Genomic DNA, 20954 nt, shown 5'->3' on the forward strand with positions numbered 1-20954 from the left:
ACACACGGGAGACATGCAAAATAAAACACACACGCACGTCTTTTTTTTGTGGTGCTTTTCTCAAAAAGACTAAAATCACGTCCCCACAGAGAAAACACAAACTTTCTACTCACTGGCTTCAGGAAATAAAACCTATAGATTAAATAGATGTTGAGACAGAAAACGAATGATGGGAGAAGAGCAGAGCCAAAGAGAGATAGAGACTCCATCGTAATTACATCATTGAAATCATCAGCTCAACGGACGAAATTCCATCCATTCCTGTCCCGCCTGCTGGACTCAAAATGTCTGAGTACGCATATATTACATGATTCCTCTGTCCACTCTGCATGTGCACAAACATGAACCAGTGCAAACAGCAGTTTGTGGTCCAATGAGAATTTCTGACCATTGATACCTGCAGTTCATATACAGCAACAGGGAATCCCAATAACCTTCCCTTCTGCTGTTTGCTTTACGAGCATCTATAGATATAGATTTTAAAAACCTCAAATCCCAAAAGTACACAAAACGTTGACGTCAAGGTCAGTGTCAAGCTCGGCCATTTATTTACGTGAGAAGACATCAAACACTCTCCTCTCTTCACTTCGATTACAGATTTCATACTTTTCAGTATGAAACCCTTCACCCCTCCCTCTCAGCCGAAGTCCCGTGTTGTGGCTGCCATGAAAAAATGCAAAGAGTTGTGTGTTGCACGAGCCCTGACAATGCCCTCTTCATTACCTCATGCCAGTTGTAACTAACCATTTCCATATGACCACACAAAACAATGTCACGCAGTCACAGCGGAAGCCTCGGATGGTCGAGCACAAAGGACAAAGAGCCCGCGGGTCACAGCCTAAGATAAGATAAGATACATTTATTAATCCCACACACATGCAAAGTCACACCACATGCAGATGAGGGACATTTGTCCTCTGCTTTTGACCCATCTGGTGAACATCGCAGGACACACAGAGCAGTGGGCAGCCATGCACGGTGCCCAGGGGAACAGTAAGGTGCCTTGCTCAGGGGCACTTAGACAGTAGGGGTAGGGAGAGTGCTCTTTGGACTTTGGAACAGATCCAGATGTTTTATTGTCAATGCGAGGAGTCGAACCAGAGACCTTCCAGTCCGATGTCCATAACTTTCTGCCCATAGTCCAATTTTTCTGCCACTAGTCCATTGCCTCTCAGACTCCGCAACACCGCCCTAAACTCACAGCCAACTTTTTGTATGTGTCCTTATTGTTGTAGTGTTGATTGTACAGTGTTGATTGTTCAGGTGGTACAGTACAGAGATAATTTGTCGGCTCAGCCTCGGAGCTGATATGACTTTGGAGTTGGGTGTGGCATTGTTTAAACAAAGGCTTGTTATACCGTCAGTGGGAAATTCATACGTAAAATGATGTGTCCCAGTGAGAAGAAACCATTCTCCCATTAGCACCATTTATCAATTTCCAGCCAGATCTCCATCTATAGATCTGGTGTTTTATTGACACTGCTTGTTCTCACTTAGACAAACTCACAAGTTAAATGAATAGTAGTTTAGAACCCTAACCCTAACCCTAAACCTAACCCATATATTTTTTGGAGTCAGATTTTGAGAATAATACTATGATAATATTATGGGTTTTCCCTATCAGTACATTTACTGTATTAGTTCTAGTTTTTTTCATTTTGACTCGTGTTTTAACTTTTGTATTTTTATGAAGTTTTTTTCTTGTTAATACAACTTATTCTCAAAATCTCAGCATATATTTTCATCCCTTCTGTCTGGAGCACTCGTGTTATCTTTTTGCCATAAAGACAGTTTGGAGCAGCAGCTGTTGAGGACAGGGGTCAGAGAAGCAGGGAGATGGAAGAGCAGCATCTTGGTTCATTGCTCTTTTCATGGATTTCAATGAATGACCTCCAAGCGGTGCAGGAGTATGTGAAACCACTGACATGTCTCATTGACTAGGAGTTGAAGTGCTGTTTAAAGAGTCAAGGGTTGTACAAATACAGGAAAGTCACTGTGACAACTACAATATGTGCACGCCTGCTAATATCCACTGCTCCATTTCCCCTCTGCACTTCTCTCTCCTCCAGATTTCCATCCAATGTCCTCTCCTCCCGTCCCCATTTCCAGCCTGTCTTCCATTCTCCATGCCTCCCTCTGCTCGCCTCCTCATCCCCCTTTTATCTCTTTAATTTCCCTTTTGTCTCCCACTGCGTCTGATCCTGTCGTCTGTTTTCCGTTCTCATTTTCCAGCCCGTCTGCCGTGGAAGGAAACACACAAGAAGTAACTCCTCTCTGACTATAATGACCTTTTTTTAATAGCCACTTTGCCTGTAGCTTTAAACCATCATGTGTCACTTTTGCACAGACACACACACACACAGACCCACACAAACACACACACACACACACACACACACACACACACACACACACACACACACACACACATATTGACCTACATTGATTTCCTGAAAACTTACTCTAACCTAAACCTAAATCTAAACATAAACCAGAACCTGAACCTGACACCTGAACCTAAACCCAGACACACACACACACACACACAAGCACACGCACACACGCACAAGTACACACGCACACACACACACACGCACACACACACACACTTCCCAGTATAAAAAATCCCATAACCACACCCAGCTCCAGCCCTCGAGCCCTCCCACGCGCGCTCGCGACAGTGGGGGGAGCCGGGAACGTGCGCATCCAACTTTTTGTTTTTGGCTCCACCGGTGACAAGTTCTCCAGCTGCTGCTTCGTCACGTTTGGAGGAAAAAAAATAATTATAATTCTTCAAATTCAATTTATTCACAACTGCCTGAATCCGCCTCGCACGGAGACTCACGGTTACATCTGGACGCAGCTTTCTCCTCCTGGTGCAAACCTGGTGAGTACACGCAGTATTTACAGATTGAATACTGTTTGAATGCTGCACGGACCTTATGGGACATATTCATGCACCATTCAAATACAGAAACTCTTTAAAATACATCTTTAATATAACTTACACCCTTATACTGACTTCAAGCGGAGTTTTCTCTCCTTATTTGTGCAGCTTCAGATATTCCAAATATTTAGATAATTTGAATTCCAGCAGGGCCAGGACATATTTAAAAGTCAGCGTGTGTTTATTTTATTTGATAATAATATAATCACGTCACAGAGTGGTTTACAGGAGCTGGGCTGTCTCCCCCTGTGGGTATTTTTACACAGATCATAACTCTCTCAGCTTCTTGCTCCAACTTTTGGAAGGTGGAAATGAAAGGGGCGTTGTCAGTCACAAGTGTGTGTGAGTGAGTGTGTGTGTGTGTGTGTGTGTGTGTGTGTGTGTGTGTGCGTGTGCGTGCGTGTGTTGCATTTATCTGTACACTGAAAGGAGGTTTTGTGCGTCAGATGGTTATATTTTTCTATTTTTCTTCAGAAGCTCAGTGAAGGTTTCTGTGTCTGCTGGGTTTCTCATTAGACTTTCCACTGCAGCGTCAGTTGACCTGCTTTGCATCTGTAAACCTGCCCATAGGCTCACACTAGATCCTGTGAGTTTCCTTTACTTTGCTTATTCTCGTCGCTGTTATACTTTAAATTGGTTTATTTCATTATCCCTGCAGCTTCTTTTGCTTTATATCGCTGGTGACTGTTTTACTTTTGGAGATATATATCCTGTGGGATTATAGGACGAGTATGACTGAACAGAATCAGATCATCATCGGTTCAGATCGTTCTCGTCTCGTTTAAGTTGTCTTCTGTGCACTACACTGTCGGTCACCTCGAGATTTGATGAGGCGGTGGATTGAGGTTGAAGTCTCCCTTCTGTGTGGCGCCCCCTTGTGGTTCCTGAGACTGGGCTGCAGGCCGCAGACAGGGCTCTGTCTGTCCGCCTCTGTCTCTCTGTGAAAGTGCAAACACATAAATAATGGTAAAGTCGTAAATTGCAAGTTCAAAGCCCCCCCACCACCAGCCCAGGCAAATCATACACATATTTAGAAATGTTGGTCTTTATGGGGTCATCGTGTCCCCTCTTCGAAGCCAAACATAGATTTTATTGGGGTTGTCAAGAAATTCTTGTTGCTGTGGACTTAAATAACCAGCCATTCTCAGGGGGCCGACCCCCCCCCCCCCTCTCTCAGCTCGAGGCCTCAACAAATTGCCTGCTTTGCCTTCCCTCTTGCAGCGCCCCTGACAACCACTAAGTGAAACGCCTGAACTTCAACAAAGCTTTTAAATTAGTTCTATGAGCTCCACAGACAAGCTGATGGACACTGTTGTCCATTCAAATACGGACAGGGAAAGGTCTGTGGGGGGCAGCTGACGGCAGGGTGCTCGTCCTGAGGAAGTAAACGTGATGCGTCTGAGTCCCAACAGACTCAGGACACGGGTAACCAAGCTGCTGAAGTATTTGTGCAGTGCTGTCGTTCTGCTTCCATTGCTCTCTCGCTCTCACGGCTCTGATGAGATGTGACAGGCGGCCCGAGAGCGCCAGTGCTAATTTGAAAGTATTTTTCAGTTCTAGCAAATGCAGCAGGAGGGGAGAAGTGTGTGATATTCAATAGGAGCCAGATTAGTTGTGTGGTTAGTGTGGGAAGCTCTTGACGAATGAAACCGTGAGAAGTGTCTGTTTGAGGAAGTGAAGGGAACGGGAACTCCTTTACCTCTGGATCAGGTGTTCACCCTCCTCTCCTTCTGCCATGTAGGAAACATTAGTCAGCGCTGTCACATTAGGAATGTGGGTGAAAACACACACACACACACACACACACACACACAGACCCACACTCACACAACCCATGTTAGTATCCAACATGAAAGAATTCCTGTGTCGGAGGGAAGCCTTTAAACCCAGCAGGAAAACAGTTGTGATGAGTGTGACACATGCACATGCACTTTCAAGGGTCCTGATCTAGGCATTAAATACACACACACAGACACACACACACACACAAACTCGTTTTTATTCAAGACATTTAAATGTACGAGTCCAAAGAGTGGATTTTATGACACTGCTGCCATTATTGATTCTGCCACTCTTTAATTATTCCCTTCACAATTCCTGATCTCTTTTCTTTGTAGAAAATAAATATACCTACACAGGTTTTCAGCATCAGAGCAGCTATTCAATAATATCTCTGTTTGCCTGAAGTCGGGCTGAGAGCAAGCTGTTTGTCTTTCATCATATGAGACAGGAGAATAAACGCCTGAATTATCATTTGCATTGTCGAGACTTTACTGTAAAGAAAGATTCTGCCCTCTGGGTTATAATTTGCTCATTGGGACGTTGGTAAACAGTAGCACTCGTGTTTACAGTTTCAAATACATGGCATTTCTGAAATTGGAGCTCAGGCATCAGTGTGAAGACAGTCGGGTCAGGGAACAAGTCTGATCCTCCATCTCGATTTCCTCGTCTTCATCCTTCTGTTTTACTGTTTTCCTGATTTCCAGGATTAATGAATCGTCTCTTTCTGGTTACTAGTCAGAAGTCATTTGAATTGGGCTGACTTTGGCTTGCATTTGATTACCTCACCTGAAGACACTGAAGACGGCCTCCTCTTGCTGCTCTGAATTAAACCAAACTAGATTTAACTGCCATCGTATTTTCTCCACATAGTTTGGGCTCATCAATACGTGACAATGTGGCCTGACTCAGACATTTCTCTAAGTGGTTAATAAACCAGGATGAGCAGCAGCAGGTACGGCTCATTGTTTCCTGAGTGAAGAGACAGATTCATGACAGACCATTTTTATAGAAACTACGACCCACTTTGAGAAGCACTGGTTTAGGATCTGCTCTGTGGACTCTCCACATTTCTCCTGGTTATTTAATTAAACCAAACATAGCTCAAATATTTCATCCTTCAAGGCAGCCATTGTCTTATAACCTCATACAGACAAAGCTGATGCACTCATAGATTTATGGGCTGTGGTAAAAGATTTAGTAAATGTTGAGGTTTGAGGTTTGTGGAATTAGAATCACATGACTATTAAACTACTATTTTTATTTTGTCTGTAAAATAAAAATAGTATTAACAAATTCTGCAAATTGAAGCATGATAACCATAATAAAATTACAATTAAGATATGATGAGCCGTTATACAGCAACATCTGAAAAGCAAAGATGAAAAGAAATAGAAGAAATATTGTTATTGTCCTTTGTATTAAAAACACTTGAGAAGATGAAGAAAGAGATCAATATTTATTTCTGCTGAACCTTGTAAAGAAATGTACTGAAGCTGAAAACACGAGTTGTTAAAGATAAACTCTCCACATGTGACGGTTCAGGCCTCACAGCAACCAACTCCCTGTGCATGAGTGAGTGTGTAGGCAGCTACTTCCTGTTTACAAAGACCTAACATCCCTAACATAGAAGATTTGAGCTCTTTCATTGGACAATCTGGTCAAATATAATATATTTATAACTCTGCATTTCCTCAAGTCAGATTGATGCTCGGATGGTTTTTGTATTTTTTCCTGTGTGTTCTTCTTAAACAAAGGTTTGTTTAGTCACTGGCTTCATTCCAGGGAAGATGTGCCTTTTGTGTTTTCTCTAAAAATAAACCGAAGCTTGGCTACTGGTGTTGTGTACACACACGTTTGCAAACACCATCATTTCAGCTGCCTTACTATAAATGCCATTCCTGGGATAACCAACAGAAAAGATGGTGATTCGCTCTTGATTGTGGATATTGAGGCTTTTTTGGACTAAACCTCACAGGCCTCATCAGGTTTAGTTTTCATGAATATACATTGAATCGTCAAATCTGAACAAATCCTTTAAACCACTAGTGTAAAACCTTTCAAAGGGACAGATTGGGCCCTTTTATGAGCTGCTACTTCAAATTGTAGCTTTTATTTTGGTTCTTTATAGAGAAGTTGCTTTTTTATATGAACATAATTTTTCCAAGTGAAAGTTGAGGATCAGTGGAAATGTTGCATTTCAGTCTGAACTGTGCGACCTCCTCGGTTGAAGCCTTCTCGCCTTCGCTCCTCCGCTGTCAGTTTTTCCACATGGACCAAGGATGGAGAGAGAGAGAGAGGGAGAGAGAGAGAGAGAGAGAGAAAGAAACAGACAGAGGAATATAGAGTGGGACACAGGGAGAGATGGGGGGATGAGATGCAGAGGCCCAGTTAAGTCTGTGGCTTTGTGTTTTATGAAAAGAGTTTAAAAAAAAAAGGATGTTAAAAGTCAGCATTTTCCACCGGGCGAGGGAATCCGTCAGTCAGCACACACACACACACACACACACACACACACACACACACACACACAAACACTCACACAAACACACGCTAACAGAGTCCCCCATCCTCCTATCATAAGGCTGAGTGGAGAAGAGGAATGGCAGCGTTTATGCCTGCTGTGTTTGTGTGTGTGTGTGTCTGTGTGTGTGTGTGTGCATGCGTGTCAGTGGACGAGGCTGAAGTCTGACACTTTGTCAGCTTACTTGTTCGATCTACAAACTTCATAACACTTTTTATTTCTCCCTATTTTCTATTGGTATTCAGGAGCCACACTTTTTAAAGGTCCAACCCGAACACAACAACACACACAGGATACTGATCCCAGCAGTGACGTGTGTTGTCATGTTGGATGAAACAGTTTTGTTGGGTTGTTTCCTTTTTGCTGCTAAACTAAAAAACTTTCCGTGGTTATTTTTCTTTCTGTTGAGTGAGTTTCATGAACGTTAAAACCCCTGAAACCAGTTATAAACCCTCTGTGCATCCAAACACATTTTATTTACAATGAAAAATAATATCTTGCAAAAGGTTTTTATTGTCTCTTCCACTATGACGACAACAGATTTGTCCTCTACATTTTATTAGTTGATTAAAGTGAGTGATGAATGGTGGATCCAGCAGGATTAGGATTTGTTTTGAGGAGACACGTCACCACAGCTGAGGGAAACATCCCTTTGTGTTGACATGTGCCACTTGTGATAGTAATAGACATGAAGATCTGTGAAATATCAATGTTATGAATACCAGATCAGCGCGGGCTAACGTATACAGCATGTATGACTATATGTGTGTGTGTGAGGGTGTGTGTGTGTGTGTCTGCAGCTGTTGCCGGCTGTCAGAGGTGAGTGTCAGTGTTTTCACACTTTAGTCCGAGTGCTGACTGAGTCCTCTGTAAGGTAACACCGTTCCCGAGGATCCCCGGGGATCTCGGGGCTGCACATGTAGGTTAATGTGTCTCCGGGTTTGTCTGTTCGCTGAAGGACTGTTGACAGCAAGACAGAGATGAAGAGATCAACAGGAAGTTTATGGATTTTGTCCCGAGATCGCAAGCGCTCGGGAGCAATGAATAAGCATATGGTTGCAGTTTTTGAATAACTACCCACATATATGAAGTTGGGACAAACAACGTAATGAATCTTTTTTACAACACAAACATGCGCACAATGAATTCATGTAATTTTACAACAACAGTAAATTGTCGTCAGGCTTTTATGTTCAAAGTCGACAACGTTTACGTTAACTTCAGTCGTGTGAGCTGCGTCTCAGAGGCTCTCATTTCTTGTGGGCCATATAGTTGCGGTTTTGCATTCTTGCTATGTATATGTGTGTGTGTGTGTGTGTGTGTGTGTGTGTGTGTACGATCGTGTGTGTGTTTGTGCATGTGTGTGTGTGGCTGCATTTTCACTCATGTTTTTGTTTTTCTCTCTACCCTCCGTTTCCCTCCAATGAGGTTTCCTTCCTTTACTCTCTCTCTCTCTCTCTCTCTCTCTCTCCTCCACCATCGTTATACAAGGTCAAAGCTGAAGTCTGATTGGCTGCCACAGAGACACAGGGATGATGATTTACTGTATTATAACCGGCTGAATTTCTGGGAACTCATCGAGGCCTAAGGCTGCAAGTGCCAGACCTCTTACAATATACAATAAGTAGAATGGCACTCAGTGGAGCACATACCTCTGCCAAGGCCACAACATTCAGTCTCATGAACGTGCAAAACCGTGATCCATGAATTATTCCTTGGGGGGAAAAGAAGCACAAACAAATCATGGATTTAATAGTTTCTTCCCAAACCTATATCACAAACAAACAAACAAACAAACAAACTTTTATGTCTGATGTAACTATATATCCTGTCAATAATAATAACTACTTTTGTCATTGAAAATTGTTTGCAAGGTAGTTAAGGAAGCTGCTACACAACACAAGTGTCATGTTATAGCATATGAAGTACTCAACTACTACATTATAAGAACCAACTGTACTTGCGCTGCTGCTGTAAACCCTCCAATTGCCCCACTGTGGGACTATTAAAGGATTCTGATTCTGATTCTGATGTATACGTTGTCTATAGCTTGACTTTGCAGCTCGCTCTTAATGTAGAACACATATTTCAAATGCAGGCTTACATGTGAGGTTCTTGAGCTTTATTCTCGGACCGTTATGAATATGAACATTTGTTTTTTACAAATCTGTTGCTGTTTACCTTCACGTCCAAACCCTGAAAGCCGAGTCTGATGAATCAAAGTGTGTAGCTTACTCTCGATGCTGCCCCCCCCCCCCCCCCCCCCCCCCATCAGACTCAGACAGGGAGGGCTTATCCTCTGGCGCACCCCGCAGCCACATGCCCCCTCACAAAAACTGGGGCCTGCTTCCTGTCGGCGGAGAGAGGCTGTTTTTACTGTGACTCCATTTTGGCAGAGAGGGCTAATTCCTCCGGTGTCTGGCTCCGCATTTCCATGTGCATGTGTGTGTGTGTGTGTGTACTCACACACTCACATGTGCTTTGAAACATGTCTGTGTCTCTGCCTGTTTACTCTCTGAAGCGTTGGTGGTATTTTTTGATGGTTCCAGCAATCGAAATCGTATGTGTGCACACGTGTAGTTTTATGTGAATTATCCCCATGAGACAGTTAGGCTGAGTTTGATGTGTTTAGGGTAAACAGTGGGCAGACGGTAGTTTGGTGGTCTCATAGCTGAGCTGTCATTAAGTTGTAAAACGGTTCTGTTAAAGACCTTGTTGCAGAGAACTGACAGATTCAGAAGCTGCTCTTGTGTTATTGTTTGTAGCAGAACGGGAAGATGCTGACGAAGCATTTCACAAGACGAGCAAAACTATTTCCTTCATAAAAAAATGAACCACATGGGTTTATTCATGTGTTTGCTATTTAATAACAATTTTCCCTTGGGTCAAACCGACATGGAGCCATTGCTCAGAATGGCTCCATAATTCTTGTTCAGGTCACGTTGCTCAAAACAAAATGAGAAGCTGGTATCTGAGCCACCGCACCCGTCTTAAATGTCTCTCTAGCAGTGAAAACGTCTCTGTGATAAAGTGTCTTAGTTTGAATGTCCTATTATTTCCCCCCCGTGGCACCAGGGATCCTCGGTAAAGTTGCTCTGCTCTTATATCTCAGTTCGTCCACACACTGCTGAGCTGAAGGTGTAAACACTTCACCCGTTGATACTATCAACAAGTTGGAGTCAGGATTAAAGCCTTAAATCACTGCAGAATAAACAGCACACTCCCACATACTTGGACTGTGCATACACACGCACACACACACACACACACACACACACACACACACACACACACGTGGTTTGTTAAACATGGAACACAATGTACGCATTCTCAGGAGAATTTTCTGTAATTTGAGGCCACAGATATTTCTCTGGCTGTTTCATTAAACCTGCAGTTTTCACAGTTGTTTGGAAATGTTGTGTATTTTGGTGACTGGTTGCAGATGTTACAGTTGCTGTATCTGGTACAAACATGCAGGTGGATCCAAGTATGAACTGATTAGATATTGGTGGTTAAAGGTCAAAGGTAAAGGTCATGGTGACCTCATGCTCTTGAGAAAGTAACATTAAAACCCCCTTTTTTTGACCTTGTGAACATGTTATCATTAGAACGCCTTGAGAGAATCTTTTCCAAATTGGCACAAATGTTCAAGGAGACAAGTTCAAGTGGTCAAATGATTACATTTGGGTAGTCAAATGTCAAAGGTCAAAGGTCACGGTGGTCTCACAAATCAGGAGTATTGCCCTTTGAACACGATATCTCTGCCTCCAGGGAATTTCTTTAAAGTTTGACCAGTTGTAACTTGGGCTCAAAGATGAACCGATCAGATGGCAGGGGTCAAAGGTCACAGTGACCTCATATATTATATATATATATTTTGTGTTTCGTGTGTACTAATAAATATTTTGTCGTGTTTTTCTTCCAACAGACTCCGTTCATGCTCGAGACCTCGGTCCAACCCTGACCGTCTCACAACCTGCGTAAACACACAAAAGTCACACACACAACTGACGCAGCCAGACATTTAACTGGCCAGAGCAACGGGCAAGAAGCAGCAGACAAGTTCGCAGAAGGGGCCGCCATGTTGATCATCTTAGCCTTCATCATCCTCTTCCACCTGGCGGCAGCCGTCCTGGTCTTCGTCGCAACCATTCACAATGTGAGTAGAAACCTGGAGTGATATAAGTGCACAGACCACACAGGACGTTTTCATCATATCAAAACGTTTGTCGTTGAAGGCGTGGTGGGTGGTGTCGCCTGCTGGACGAGAAGCCATCTACACTGACCTGTGGTACTCCTGCAACGCCACCTGCTTCCCCGTGGAGAACAGCCACACGACTGATGCAGGTAAAGACAGAGCACAACTTCGTGAAGACTTTGTGTGTCTTTGTGTTTGTGTGTGTTTCACCATTTCTCCACTTTCCCATCAGCCTACCTGCAGGCCGTCCAGGCCACCATGATCCTGGCCACCATTTTATGTTGCATCAGCTTCTTCGTCTTCATCCTTCAGCTCTTCAGGATCCAACAGGGCGAGAGATTCATCTTCACGGCTGTTATCCAACTTCTGGCCTGTGAGTGACACACACACATTTTACTTTTCAGTGAGTTGGGCGGACATTCTCTGAAGTCTATTTCTGAAAGCTGCTATAAAGACAAGCCTTGATGAATAAGGGTTCAAACCACACATGAGGGATCAGGGGAAAGGGGAAGTAGGAGCTAAGAATCTCACCCACTACCAGTTTCAATATATTCTACCCATTTACCTAAATGTCAAACTATTCCTTCATTGTGCTTCAACCAGAGACAAGTACTTGAATGTGTCAGAGTTTGAATGATATTCACTGAACTGTGAAGTGAAACATCTGTTCTCTTCCTCCTCTCCACCCTCCTTCTCTCAGCTCTATGTGTGATGATCGCCGCGTCCATCTACACGGCTCAGAAGAAGACCTTCCACGTGCCAAGTCTTCAGAACGGCTCTTACGGCTCCTCTTACATCCTGGCCTGGGTCAGCTTCCCCATGACCCTCATGAGCGGCCTCATGTACCTGGTGCTCAGGAAGCGCAAATAAGACGGGACGGGCCTGCACGCTGCGTCTCGACAATATTCAAACGTAGAAATAGGAACACTTGGACACAAATACTCAAAAGACGAATACATTTCCTCAACAAACGTACCTTCACACGCTCTCTGTCTCACCCGTAGATTTGATAATAGCATTGGAGATAAGGAAGTGTCGCAGAAATGTCAGATCCATTTGAATTTACTGTAAAGTCTCAGGTTCAGAGCCAAATGTACTGTCCACTTCACCACGTCAAATCCCCCCCCCCCCCCCCCCCTCCTCTCTGATGATGCGTTGTTCTAACTGAATGTGGTAAAGATGCATCCGGACTCCCTCTTTGTGTGTATATACACACTGATCTGCCTCATTATCTCTAAATCTCCAAACAAGTGCCTCAGAAGTTTGGCCGACGGTCGACAAACCCTCTGTCTTTGTTTGTGTGTCTTCATGCACGACAGCCGCCACACCGTGTCACTCTAAAACGTTGCAATCAATACATATTCACATTGATTTTTTATATCTGGTCTGAAAGAGTTAACTGACTTGTTCCTGCCAGGTACACACGACTCCATACGTTCATTTGCATTAAGCCAAGGTTAAATGCAGCCACTCACTTACATGTCCACACACAAGGTAGATATACACGTGTCCCGCTGAGATTTGGTTCAGAATTAGAGCAACTCTAGATTTCTAGTTAATTCTTTACACTCCACGTACTTGTAATCAGGGGGAAACTTTGGGCTTTGGTCGGGTTAGGTCATAAACACAAGACTGTCAGTAAGTCTTCTCTCGGGCTCAGTCGGGTTCGAGCAGGAAATTGCGGCCCCAGCCCCACTCCAGTGAGAACATACCTTGACTGCCCTCTTCCCTCCTTCCCCCTTCAGCCAATACCCACGAGAGGAGCTCTGTTCCACAACAATGATTTGTCTCCCCTGTTGTCTCACCGTCTCCTGGTTCCCTCTCACATCATTCTATGTTTAAAATGTCTGATAATAAGCATATATATTGAAAAGGAAGGAAAGTGGGGAAGTTTCCTCACAGGGACACAACCCCTGGACTTTCCAAAGGGTCCATGCTTTGTTTCTCTTTGTGAAGCTTTATATAAGCTTTATTTTGTACATAATACGTTTTTGCTGTGTATGTATAGTTCCGGCAATTGCCAAAAACCTATTTCTGAGACTGAACTGTAGTCTGTGTGTATTCTCCAGTGTAGTGACGCAGTAGTGGTGGTAGGATTTTAACCCTTTGTTTGTAATCTCATGTTACTGACTTGTATTTTATTGGTGACAGAGGAGCCGATGATGGTGCTGTGACATCTGGGATTTAAAAATAACAAAATAGAAAACGTGCAAACTTGAACTAAGTACGTACTTCTATTTGTTATTAAACATAGACAAAACACTATTTATTGTTTAAAACCACTGTTTGACTTTTAGCATGTGACAGAGGACGTATGAAGATGGGACGTTTTCCCTCTCTGACCAATCTACTGTTTGTTTTTCGGTCCATTGCTTAAACATCTCCAGCATCAATATGGACGCTGTTCTCGTTATTATTTCTTGCTTCGGTATTTTTCCAGTACAGAGATAATGTTGGATCCCACAGGCAGTAACTTTGTAGCTGCTAAAGGACCAGAATGATATCTAGGAAACAGATGAACTCTGGACCACGGAGCCTGGCAACACAACAGCTCACCAAAAAAACGAAGATTCAGGGAAGGGACACGGAAGTGAAGGATTTGCTCTGCCATCTCAAGATGCTACTTGAAATCGATCAAAACAACGTCTTGGAGGCCGAGATCATGATTTTCATTGTTGTTCATAACTTTTCTCGTGACATCTTAAAAGTGTTAAACCAAATCGTCAGCCTCCTGTTTGCATGCAAATCCCCTCTTTAACTTATAACTTGGATTTGTTTTGTTGTGAAATACAGTTTATCGTAGATTTTGTAAAGTTTTCTTCTAGTTAGCTTTGATTTGATATCATAACCGATCTAAATTATGAATAAACCGACAACTTGAAACCTAAGTTCTGTGCGTTAGCTGTTACTGATAATTCAACAGAAACCACAGCAATCTGTCTTAAGACGTTGATTCGTTAGAGCTACTATTGATTTAGAATTGGAAATGTTGTGTGTTATGGTTGTGATACTTTTACTGTGGTGTGTTGAGTGTGTCAATGTAGATCAATGCAGATCTATTCCAATCACTACAAGGCCATACTGACACATGATCATATCACTTGTGGAGGTCAAAATTACATTAACGGGGATTTGTTTTTTTTAAAACTTATGTTGCAGTTGAATTATTTCTATTGCTGAATGAAGTATTGATTATCTATTGATCGAGTCTTGTGTTGTTTTATGACGGAGAGGTGTTGGTCGACAGTTTTCCTCTTGGCAATGGATTATTCTTTTCAAATGTGATGCAGGTTTATTAAAGAATGTCAAATGTGAGTGATTCTGCTTGTGACAGTCGCTCTCGCGCTTTTTCATTCTAATTCAGTCACTATTTATTGTGATCAGTGCTTAGATGCTATTGACACCCAGTGGACCGACAGAGAACTACACCACATGTGTCGCTGCAGGCCACAGAATAGACAGAAAAGAACAAACTGGTCTCTGCTCGGTGAATAAACTGTCCACAGGTTCAGGGACAAAGATTTAATTTCCTCTGCTTTTATTTCCCCTCCTGTGCTCCCCCATCCAGCAGATGTAGATCTCAATAAATGTGTACATTATATAAAATGTCCTTTGTTTGTGCTGAGTCTGTCAGAGTCAGGCATCCATCTTTACTCATCACACACTCACTCTCATTCCATCGCTTCCATTACTACTTTATTTTGGGGTACATGCTCACGAGGGGTTAAAAGCAATAATGAAGAAGAGAAGAATGGAGATATGGGGTCAAATGTGGGAGGAGGACCAGAAGTGTGTTAAATGACATGATGCTACACACTCTTGTACACTAGGTGGCGGTATGCATTTTAGCTTATTCTAGAACCGCCAGTAACCCGAGAGAAGAAGAAGAAAAAGAAGAAGAAGAAGAAGAAGAAGAAGAAGAAGAAGAAGAAGAAGAAGAAGAAGAAGAAGAAGAAAAATAAGTTTTTCTTACAAGAACTTTCGTCAGTTGATGAATGATGATTTACTTTTATTTTGTGGAAACTGGGCTTTTATTCTAAAGGGATCTCACCGGAACTAGGACACACCGGCGGTTACCTTTGGTGGAGGTACTTCTACTCTAAATGATACTTTACTGTCCTTAGTTCTGAAGGTAACATCTGTACAGTAGCTGCCTGTGTGGCTCGTACGCGTTAAAACAACTTTACTTATCGGGTATTAGTTCCCCAAAGGACCATTATCTCCTGGCTAACGGCTAGCTAGGACCGTTAGCTCAGTGAGCTTGTTTACAAACTAGCGTGTTTCTCTCTCTGTTGTTGTTCTTGGTTTTATGGCTTTTTACTCAGGCTTGATTTATCTGTTGGTCGATTCTTCCTTTCATATACCGTGTTTATTTTTGTTGACACAAACAACGCAGGACACGTGATTTAACCCTAACCCTTTCTACAGAGTCCTGTTCTATGATTAATAGATATTTATAATCGAATACATGTTTAAACTGCAAAATATTAAGCTTTAATTACATGTCTTTGTCATAAGGGAACTTAAACATTTTGAATCACTAATATCGTTATCGTAATTGAGCCCCAAAAAATTCCTTATTGCTTAGGCTCAACTTTTATTTATTTGATTCCAGTGTAACTAACAAAATACAAAATTGAATCCTTCTGTCTGTGCATTAATTTCCAGGTCTTCTCTCAGACTGATATAATTGACAGTCTTACATTATACCATTAATTGAAACACCCGGTGGGGGGTGTGATCTTGATTATATCATATAGAGTAATAAGGTCACCCAGTCCAGAGTCTGGTAATGTAAGAGCGAATCCCAATTAACAGTGGCTGTTGTCATTGCCAGGTTTCATGACAGCACACTTCTGGTTTAGGGGGAAATGGCAGAGGTTCAAGATCAAAACAAAGACTGCAGGGGCTTTAAAAAGTCACGTCGAGCAACAGCCGACCATTCCACCAAAGCCAAGAAATGCAGCACTGCGGCTGAGAGGAACAGAGGCATATCAAAGCAGAGATCTCGAGTGAACATTGGATTGGCTTTTAAAAGGTGGCGGGATTTGAAAGCAGCAAAAGGACTCAAAACTGATACGGATGTGGCCCTGTGTCTCCTGGATAAGTGAGTTGACCCTCAACAGCTTCGCTACGTAGAACAGACCGCTTGCCAAAGCTGTTTGCTGAATGAAACGCACGCTTGCACAAGAGCTGAGAAACCTGTCATGTCAAAAACGTCCCTGTTGAAAGAAACTTACAACTAACACAATGCATAGGAAGTACATATATATCCTGGTAAATGTAGTACAAATGAAAAGTACCTGAAAAGAAATGTGCCACGCAGAAACATGGAAAATGTAAAGTACAGTAAAGAAGTAAATGTACCTGGTTTACCTCCCAAAAACTGTCCGTATGTGGTTCCTAGGTAATCAACATGTACTTTTTTTAGTGATATATATATATATATTATCATCTCTTTGCCTTTGCTGACATCTTGTGTATGTTTGTGTGTCTGCATGAAGAATGAAGCCATCCCCTTCCACTTCCACTTCCTCGGGAGACGCTGACAAAATGATGAAGATCTCCCTCTCTGAGGTAAAAGCCACACTGACAGCTGCGTGATTAGTACGTCCGAATGCAGCACTGTCGTATGCCTCTATTTGTGTTTATATTGTGTGTCTGTGTGTGTCTAGATGAAAGCTCTGATCAAGAAGGAGGTTCGCAATGAAGCCAAAAGGAATGAAAACAAGCTGAAGGTTTTAATAGAGACTAGTCTGGATCTGTCAGTCGACTACGAAAAAAACATCCAGAAACTGGAGGTCAGTGGAAGTACTGGTGCATTTTTTACATCTTTGCTTCGGTGATGTGACTCATTTAGCAACTGTGTTTGTTCTTTTCTTTTGTTTCCTTCCTTCTTATCTGTCCGACTATATTTCTTCCTGCTTGTCAATTTCATTAAACGGTTTTATATCCAGTCTCTCGTCTTTTTTTTCCTTCCCTTTTCTCTGCCTTGTTCTTTCCTACATTTTTACAACTGCTGGTAAATCCACTCTTCATCTGTCAAGCTTCAGCCATTGTTCATGTTGTTTCTTCCTCATTTCTTTCTCCCTTTTATTAATTCCATCAGAGTTGTTCATTCGACTTTGTTATCTTGTAAAACAAAAAGTCAAACTCTCGTCCGCAGGCTCGAATCAACACGTTGACGAAGCGAGCAGAAGGAGCTCTCGTCCACATGACAAATTTATTCAAAAAGGTTAAGTGGAGACAAACACACACACACACACACACACATGCATATTAATTCATGTGAGTTGTTAATGGACATTTCACGTTCACACACGCTCTTCAAATTTTTTTCAGAGTCCACAGCGACCTCCTGATGAAAATGACGTCATCAGGTGTGTAGAAGCAGGTTCGGTGAGAAACTTTCCATTTAATTGTGTCCATTCAGTTTCTGACACACTTTTATTTGTTGTCCGACTCCTCAGGATAGATTCGGGGGATGAACCGATGGAAACCATGTCACAGAGTAAGAGCCCAGCAAACACGTGGACTCAATGCACCAGGGGTCAAATGCGTTTACTAGTTTTGTTTATTAATTTGGTGCAATTTGATTTTTCAGCAGATGTAAGGGATTGCACTGAGACCATTGGGGAGTTCTTTCAAGAGATGGTAAATTTTCAAAATTTCAATTTTAATCATTTTTCAATTTAGAGGATTGTTAAATGATCCTCTTAAGAGCTAAATTAAATATATTTAATTATTCAAAACTAATTAATTTATATCAATTATTTCCTCTTATCACATAGATCAGCGTTAATTGTAATTTGGACTCAAATAATTTAATTGAGTTGAAACTTTGGGGTCAAGTATGATTTCATATACACAGGAACTTATAAAGTAAATTTATTGATGTGGCGATTTGCACTGTTTTGAGAAAGTTAAAAACTTCCCTGTTCTTTCCAGAAAACCAGTGAGAACGCCTTGAAGAAGATGCGTTCAGATAATGAAGGTAACATGATTTAAAAAAAATAAATAATAATGTTTGTGTATTTCCACTTTAAACCAGGTTAAATGTTTTATTATGTATGAAGCATTATGTCTCTACATCACTTGTTGAAAGTTGGAAACAATGAGCTTCTGTCATGATCCCCATTCAGAGATGGGAGTCGATTAATAACCACTCCTCTTTCCTGTCATCTGTGTAAAGATTTGAAGGCTGCCTTGGGAACTCCTCGTGCTGTCACTGCTAATGAGTCTCAGGTAGGATGGGGTCATTATTGGATGTACTCACTCATTAGCATGTTGCGTGTAACTAACGACATACTACTCAAGCAATTAAAAAAAAATTGTTATAAAGTCGTTTTCTGTTTTTCGTTGTTTGTCGCAACTCAGTGTCCTCCCTGTTGTTTACTCATCTTTCTCTTTGCTCTGTAATATTCAGAGGAATGTCAAGATCACAGAGAAAAGGCCAGAAGCTGAGGAGCAAAGAGAAAAGAAGACGGACTGTCCCAAGAAGACTAAAGAATGTGTCAGCCTGAACAATATTAACAATTCCGAGGACTCAGAGCAGGTGAAATACACACTCACAATGACCATCCTCAGTAATTTGACTGTTTGCTCACATGACCTCATTCCCTCCTCCTCTTCTCACCCCAAGGACAAGCTCTCGTATCCTCCTCTCCCCCCCGCTCCTTTCCCCTCCACCCTGAGCATAGAAGCAGCCGAGTACAACATTCCCCAGAGACTCAATGTGCACTTGGCCCTCATCAGGGAGCCTCAGGGCCTCTCCGTGCTCTGGAAGGTTGGGGTAGAAGACCCTCTTGCTCCGCCCATGGATAGTTACAGGTGAGGATTGGCACAGGACAAAGTGATGGTGTGTGTCTCTCTGTCCTCCGTTAGACAGCATGGAGAGACAAAAGGGAAAGAAAAGACAGGCCCTCTTGTCCTTTAGGCTTTGTACAAACAAAAAATTGTTGTTTTTTCTTCATGTGTTTTTCCTCAGTAGCTCAAGTTGGATTTTTCAGTTATGTAATTAATTCCAGTTGTTATTAAAAAGGACTTGTTTATAGCTATAGACACGCTCCATTAATAGTGATGAGCTGATTTTGAATAATCATTTGGTCTGTGAAATGTAAAATGTTATTGGCACATGAGATTGCTCATAGTCCTTCCGTCTATTGAGTGATCTTTTTTTTTTTTCAACTCGTGTTAAATTATTTTTAGAAATACACACGTATACAAGCCAGCGGTTTGCCGTATGGTGACAACATCTGACCCCAGAACAGTTCTACTTTGAAATCAATTTCCCCTCGTAAATCAGTAAGTTTTTGAGTTGTTGATTAGAATTAGATGAATACGTTTCTCCACTTTCTGAGACACACAGCTTCTCTCAGGTTGATCACAGCTCGATGCCTTTTCACACATCTGCCTGAAGAACATTACTCCACATCTTCTGTCAGCTCGTGGCCACCAGATGGAAGCAGAGCTCACTCTTCCTGTGTTTCTCTCCCTCCCACCACAGCGTCTACATCGCTGTCGAGAGGCAGAAGGGCAGCAGCTACTTCCCAAAGTGGATTTTCCTCGGTGAACTGAAGGCCATCCAGCTGCCCATGTGCGTGATGATCAAAAAGTACAAGCCCGGCCACAAGGTGTGTGTCACCGTGGTGGGCAAAGACAGGTTTGGCCGGTACGGGTCCTACAGTGAAGTTGTGACCGCAGCCATTCCTGAATAGTGAGGAGGAGGATGTGGTTCCTGGAAAGAGCCAGTAAGACCAGGATTTAGCCACATTCATGATTTGTCAGTGTTAATTTGTTCACTCAAGTTTGTTCACCTTTTATTTGTGATAAATCTTTTGTAATTGCACCAAAATGTTTAATTGAATGTTTACACTGTCCGGGGAGCCACCAGCGACTGATTGAATAAGGCAACACACGTGTAAGAAGCTACTCAACACATGTTCTTTGTCTTTTTGTTTACCTGAGACCCAGAAGAGTATTTATATTAGTGTTCTCTGTTTACCTCCACCAAACCACAGAGAAGTTTGACACTTGTTACTTTGCTAATAGCATTACCAAGATCAACCACTGTACGTTGAGCCGTCACATAAACAGTTACATGTACTTTAAATATTGTGAATGTTTGAATAAGGCAATAAAGTTATTTTTTTTCTCTTTCTAAAAATGTTGTCATTTATAAACTACCTATCTCAAATCCTAAAGAATCTAATTTAGTTGTATGGGTGGCTGTGGTTGAGGGGGCAGAGCGGTCATCCTCTCATAGATGCTCTGTGTGAATGTGGGTGACTGGAGATAAACTGTACTGTAAAGCACTAGGTGGTCATCAAGACTAGAAAAGTGCTATACAAATACAGACCATAATACAGACCATTTGTCTGCTGGTGAGACAAAAGCCATATACACAAAAAACTACTAACCCTAAGGGAGACATAATGTCTGTATATAAAGCGTTTGTAAAATGAAGTGATTCTCAGACAAACACCTAAAATGAGTTCTTGGACCTG

General features: G+C 42.2%; 2 protein-coding genes across 4 annotated transcripts; both read left to right on the forward strand.

Annotated features, from left to right (window-relative positions):
• Window positions 1-2735: 2735 nt before the first annotated feature.
• On the forward strand, window positions 2736-15054 carry emp2 (epithelial membrane protein 2). The gene is made up of 5 exons (XM_062408860.1): window positions 2736-2887; window positions 11179-11409; window positions 11489-11597; window positions 11681-11821; window positions 12149-15054. The coding sequence occupies exons 2-5, from the start codon at window positions 11332-11334 to the stop codon at window positions 12316-12318; spliced, it is 498 nt and encodes a 165-aa protein (XP_062264844.1). The 5' UTR covers window positions 2736-2887; window positions 11179-11331; the 3' UTR covers window positions 12319-15054.
• A 272-nt stretch (window positions 15055-15326) lies between these two features.
• Window positions 15327-20614, forward strand: atf7ip2 (activating transcription factor 7 interacting protein 2). Of its 3 annotated transcripts, none has more exons than XM_062408725.1 (13): window positions 15327-15536; window positions 16286-16555; window positions 16953-17025; window positions 17124-17249; window positions 17615-17683; window positions 17791-17828; window positions 17919-17959; window positions 18053-18102; window positions 18397-18442; window positions 18641-18693; window positions 18875-19003; window positions 19091-19278; window positions 19955-20614. In XM_062408725.1, the coding sequence occupies exons 2-13, from the start codon at window positions 16320-16322 to the stop codon at window positions 20163-20165; spliced, it is 1260 nt and encodes a 419-aa protein (XP_062264709.1). In that variant the 5' UTR covers window positions 15327-15536; window positions 16286-16319; the 3' UTR covers window positions 20166-20614. The 3 variants fall into 3 exon arrangements, with proteins under 3 accessions (XP_062264709.1, XP_062264710.1, XP_062264711.1); XM_062408726.1 differs by having other exon boundaries at window positions 16314-16555; XM_062408727.1 differs by lacking the exon at window positions 16286-16555.
• Window positions 20615-20954: the final 340 nt, after the last annotated feature.

Source organism: Platichthys flesus, chromosome 16, assembly GCF_949316205.1.
Source record: "Platichthys flesus chromosome 16, fPlaFle2.1, whole genome shotgun sequence".
Classification (NCBI taxonomy): domain Eukaryota; kingdom Metazoa; phylum Chordata; class Actinopteri; order Pleuronectiformes; family Pleuronectidae; genus Platichthys; species Platichthys flesus.

Bases quoted from the DNA above. Each gene is read 5' to 3' on its own strand.
- emp2 (XM_062408860.1), top strand. From the start codon at position 11,332: ATGTTGATCATCTTAGCCTTCATCATCCTCTTCCACCTGGCGGCAGCC. The intron at 11,598-11,680 runs GTAAAGACAGAG...CTTTCCCATCAG, and splicing joins CAGCCACACGACTGATGCAG to CCTACCTGCAGGCCGTCCAG. The intron at 11,822-12,148 runs GTGAGTGACACA...TCCTTCTCTCAG, and splicing joins TGTTATCCAACTTCTGGCCT to CTCTATGTGTGATGATCGCC.
- atf7ip2 (XM_062408725.1), top strand. From the start codon at position 16,320: ATGGCAGAGGTTCAAGATCAAAACAAAGACTGCAGGGGCTTTAAAAAG. The intron at 17,829-17,918 runs GTGTGTAGAAGC...CCGACTCCTCAG, and splicing joins GATGAAAATGACGTCATCAG to GATAGATTCGGGGGATGAAC. The intron at 18,103-18,396 runs GTAAATTTTCAA...TGTTCTTTCCAG, and splicing joins GGGAGTTCTTTCAAGAGATG to AAAACCAGTGAGAACGCCTT.